We start from the raw sequence: 4,639 nt of genomic DNA, 5'->3' as shown, positions 1-4,639 counted from the left end.
TCTTTCTTTCTTTCTTTCTTTCTTTCTTTCTTTCTTTCTTTCTTTCTCTTTGCCTGTATGTTTTTCACCCATAGTGAAGCAAGAGCTTAAAGTTGCATTCTTGACCCTCAGCCCGAACCTCATGATTCTCTCTTCCTCTTTCCTAGGCCTCTCTTAACTCTATTCTCACAGTTGCTAAGACTGGAAAACTGGGCTCCAGTCTTGGTCCCCATTCTCCTTTTCTCCCACATCTAATCCACCAACAAGTCCTGCTTTCACCCCCTGGCCACCTGTCCTTGAATCTCCTATTGGCTTGTCAGCTGTGTGCCTCTGGCCTGGTGCCCCTTATGTCCTGTTCAATCCTTTGCTTTTGCCTTGACTACCCACAGCCAATCACGCTCACAGCCACCAAACAAGCTTTCAGATATGCAAATTCTTCCATCACATCTGCAGGTGTTTCCCTTGCACTTAGAACCTTCGAAGCTGAGGTCCTTGAAGTCGCATGAGAATCTGCTCTGCCTTACTTCCTGGCAGCCTTTGCTTCATGTGCCATGGCCCTGTTACGCTGGACTCCTTTCAAATCTTTGAAATGGACAACCTCTTTTATTTCCTTGAGACAAAGTCTTGCTATATAGCTATATCTGGTTTAAAACTTGAAATTCTCCTGCCTAATCCTCCAGAGGACTTGGATTCCAGGCACGTACCACCCTGTCTTGCTAAAATGGCAGTTTTTCCCCCAAGGAGGACTTTTACTCTCTATTGTCCCATCTTCTTATGATTATGGATATTGTAGCCAGAGGCCAAGGAGGCAAGAACTTGGGTGGTGCCTAGTGCAGATATTATCAACAGCTCTGCTGGGCATCACCTTCTTACCCTCGACAATTTACCCTCCCCCCGGGAAGACGAAAGAGGATGAGGGCTGCTTGCCTGAAGGCACCAATTACTGTGAGGAGGGCTGTGCCATGCACCTTTGCAGTAGTTTGGCCACCAAAACAGTTCCAGATGATAGGTGATGTGGACTGCCTGTCCTTTGCCCCTTGCCTTTCTTTCATTGCAGATTTCAGATCCTTTGGGATGAAGAAATCGAAAGGGTGGGGCCGGAGCGGGCCTCCCTGGGCCGCGTGGTCTGGAAATTCCAGAGGACCCGTGTTCTGATGGATATCGTAGCCAACATCTTGTGCATTGTCATGGCAGCCCTAGGGCCGGTAAGGAGGGCTGGCACTTCCGAATTGTCTCCTAGGTGCCCAGCTGGGCAAATGACGTTGTTAGTCACGTTCTCTACAAGCTGGTGGCTTTACTGCATCGTCTTTATCTCTGTGTTCCCTGGGGGTGAATTTCCATAAAGCCAACCCTTGTCAAGCGCAGCCACCGCCGCTGAAATGAATGAACAAAGGCTGCCTGCAAAGTCGTTCAAGGCACCCTGTGTGGAGCGCCACCAAGCGGCCTTCTCCCCATCACACTCTTTTTCAGACAGTTCTCATTCACCAAATCCTGCAGCACATCACCAGCGTCTCCTCTGGACACATCTGGATCGGCATCAGCTTGTGTCTGGCCCTTTTTGTCACCGAGTTTACCAAAGTCCTCTTTTGGGCCCTTGCCTGGGCCATAAATTACCGCACTGCGATCCGATTGAAGGTGGCCCTCTCCACGCTGGTTTTCGAAAACCTGCTGTCCTTCAAGACACTGAGTCACATCTCCGCAGGCGAGGTAAGCGGGTCTGGAGGGAATGTACACTTGAAAAGTTGGTCCCGTTTCTGCGAGTGTGTGGGCCCTGCTTCCTGGATGGAGTGCCACCTTCGTTTTCGCTGTTCATATCCTGCCCATCACATCAGTCCCCTGCTAAATGAGGTGATGGAGACTCAAAAGAGAGGAAGATCAGGCAGAGGAGGGTTCACATCTAAGCTGCGGAATTTGAAAAGCTGGCACAGGGGATCCAGGGTGGCATCATTCGACCCCTTTGATTACCAGCGAGGACAATAAAACAACATAGGGTACACCATAGGTATTTGGTAAAACTGATGGAAAAGGTGTAATCTCGTTACTCAGGAGATGGAGGAAGAAGCTCTGGAAAAATTAAGGCTAGCCTGGGCTATGTAGTGAGAACTTGTTCCCTTCTGGAAAGCAATCCCAGTTGTTGCACTAGACTGCAACCATGTGCATTGAACTTCAGGCTGACATTTTCTTAAGCCCTTAATCTTTAGCAATAAAATCCTTGCCGCTTATTAAAACAAAAAACCCTCCTTAGTCAAGGAAGCCCCACGTTGCATATGCTGAAAGGACTTGCTTCTCTTTCCCAGTTGCTCCCTCAACTGTATGCAAACCATCTTACATCAATTATGAGTAGATTCTGCTTGGAATGAAGCAAGGGCTGGGGACAGAGCCCAGTTAGTGTTTGCCTGGCACGTACAGAGCCCTGGGTTCCATCCACAGCACCACATGAAACAGGTGTGGTGGCTCATGCCTAAGTCCAGCAGTTAGAGTGTAGACACAGAAGGATCAGAAATCCAAGGTCATCCTTGGCTGCCAATGTGAGGTCAGCCTGGGATACATAGGACTCTGTTCTCTTTAAACAAAAAAGTAGCAAAGGACTTTGGAAGACTACAATTCAGAATTCAGGGCTTTTGAAAGGGCGGCTTTGAGAGCCTTCCCTTCCTTCATCATTTCTGTAGAAGATGTCTCTCCTAATGACTCAGGAGGGTTGCAAGAGATCCACTGCCCTACTCTTTGGAGAAAGTCAGTAGGAAGGGGAGAAAACCAAGAATAACATGTCTTCCTAGGGTTGCACTCAGCTCTCTTTAAACATTCTTTCCCAGATCTCGTTCTGTACTTTGGCTAACATGTCACTTTCAGTCCCACAGCCACTTGGCCACACTCTTTGTATAAAAGAGGCAGAGAGCTCCCCTCTCTTCCTCCTCCTCTTCTTCCTCCTCCTCCTTTTCCTCCTCCTCCTCTTCTGTCCCCTCCTCACCTCTTCCATTAGCTCACTCCCTTTCCTTCTCTGATGATCTGGGGACAGGGTCTCACTGTGAAGCCCAAGCTAGCCTAGAACACAGGATCCTTTTGCCGCAGCCTCCCAGATGTTGGGATCACATGCATGTACCATGCCCACCAGAGTAGTCTTCTAGTTGGGTTTTTGCTGCCTTGAGTAAAGCAGAACTGTTTTAATAAGGACGCAAACAGGCTCACAGCATACTATGAAAAACCACTGCATATCTTCGCAGCTCCGGTCTTTGGGATCATCAATTCTAAGAAACTAGCCCTCCAACGTCAAGCCAGAGCAAGACCACAAAACTCATCACGTTGGTCCCTTCGTGTGCCCCACCTCCTGCCAATCAGAAAGCTTCTGAGAATGGTCCCAAGCCTGAACCTATGTGCTTTCTTTCTAGGTACTCAATATCCTATCAAGTGATAGTTATTCCTTGTTTGAGGCTGCCTTGTTTTGTCCCTTGCCAGCCACCATCCCGATCCTAATGGTCGTTTGTGCAGTGTACGCCTTTTTCATTCTGGGGTCCACGGCTCTTGTCGGGATATGTGTGTATATCATATTCATCCCAATCCAGGTAAGTCAGGGCATGTGCAACCCAAAGCGCCTGACATTCGCCATCGCCATACCCGCTTTTGCTGAGCTGAGTGGAGGCCTCCATTCCTAGGGCATGCACTTGAAGCTTGTACCTCTCTCTATGAACCCAAGTGCTCTGTCTTCAGCTGACCCAGTGTCATTTTCTAAGGACTTGAATTTGAGTGCTGCGAGTGGTGGGTAGGGTGGGGAGGGAGGAGGGATGCTTGTACAGGCTGCTGAAGTTCCTACTCTCCCTACCCTGAGTCTTGGCACTTCATTGTATCACCTGACAGATTCCTCGGGGCCAAGCCAGCTGCCATCTCAGCCAAGTCCCCTTAGAACTTTGCTTGGCACTTAGGTTCTGATCCCTGAATTTTTAGGCCAACTGCAGTTCAGCACTTCTCCCTGAACACAGTCCCTTGTACCTCGATTTCAGATGTTTATGGCCAAACTCAATTCAGCTTTCCGAAGATCAGCAATTTCAGTGACAGACAAGCGAGTTCAGACAATGAATGAGTTTCTGACCTGCATCAAGCTGATTAAAATGTATGCCTGGGAGAAATCTTTTATAAACACCATTCACGGTAAGATGAGCAGCTGCTTTGCAGAGCACTTCCATGAGTAGAAGGTGGTTTGTTAAAGGGCCCTTCAAGTTCTGCAGGGCCGGGCATTGCAGTGGGGGTGGGGCGCTGAGGGAGCCTCTGAAGGTTCTCTGTAGGTCAAAAAAAATTTTTTTTTCCCAAGCATTGTAGTGATTTTGGAATAGACCCAGGCATCTGTTCTAATGAACCCAAGGGTGAGCAGCATATGGCTTTGCCTTTTCTGAGGAACAGGAAACCTGGCACTGACCAGTTCCCCTTTACAAAAATAACTCACAAACATATTGGAGTAGTAAAGGAACCGTGTCAGGCTGTCTCCCTGACTTAGAAGATGTTTCACCACTCCCTGGCCCCCAGATCTAGCTCCTCCTTGCTTCCAGTGCCTCTACTGTACCTATATGGCCCACAGACACAATGGTTCTTGAGCAGATATGAGGATACACTTGTAGTTTTCTTTTTTTTTTTTTTTGGAGGTGCTATTATTAAAAGCTTATGTCAGTCA

At 48.3% G+C, this 4,639-nt stretch overlaps 1 protein-coding gene across 1 annotated transcript; it reads left to right on the top strand.

Annotated features, from left to right (window-relative positions):
- Nucleotides 1-1,036: 1,036 nt before the first annotated feature.
- On the top strand, nt 1,037-4,122 carry LOC129683532 (ATP-binding cassette sub-family C member 12-like; the record flags this gene model as incomplete). The annotated part of the gene is made up of 4 exons (XM_055616244.1): nt 1,037-1,184; nt 1,450-1,686; nt 3,366-3,539; nt 3,975-4,122. Coding segments are annotated over 4 exons (707 nt in total), but the record flags the coding sequence as incomplete, so codon positions are not given.
- Nucleotides 4,123-4,639: the final 517 nt, after the last annotated feature.

This window comes from Psammomys obesus, unplaced genomic scaffold (assembly GCF_907164565.1).
Source record: "Psammomys obesus unplaced genomic scaffold, mPsaObe1.curated_primary_1811, whole genome shotgun sequence".
In the NCBI taxonomy this organism is placed as follows: Eukaryota; Metazoa; Chordata; class Mammalia; order Rodentia; family Muridae; genus Psammomys; species Psammomys obesus.
Note: the sequence above shows the minus strand (reverse complement) of the source record. Positions and strands in the feature narration are given on the sequence as shown.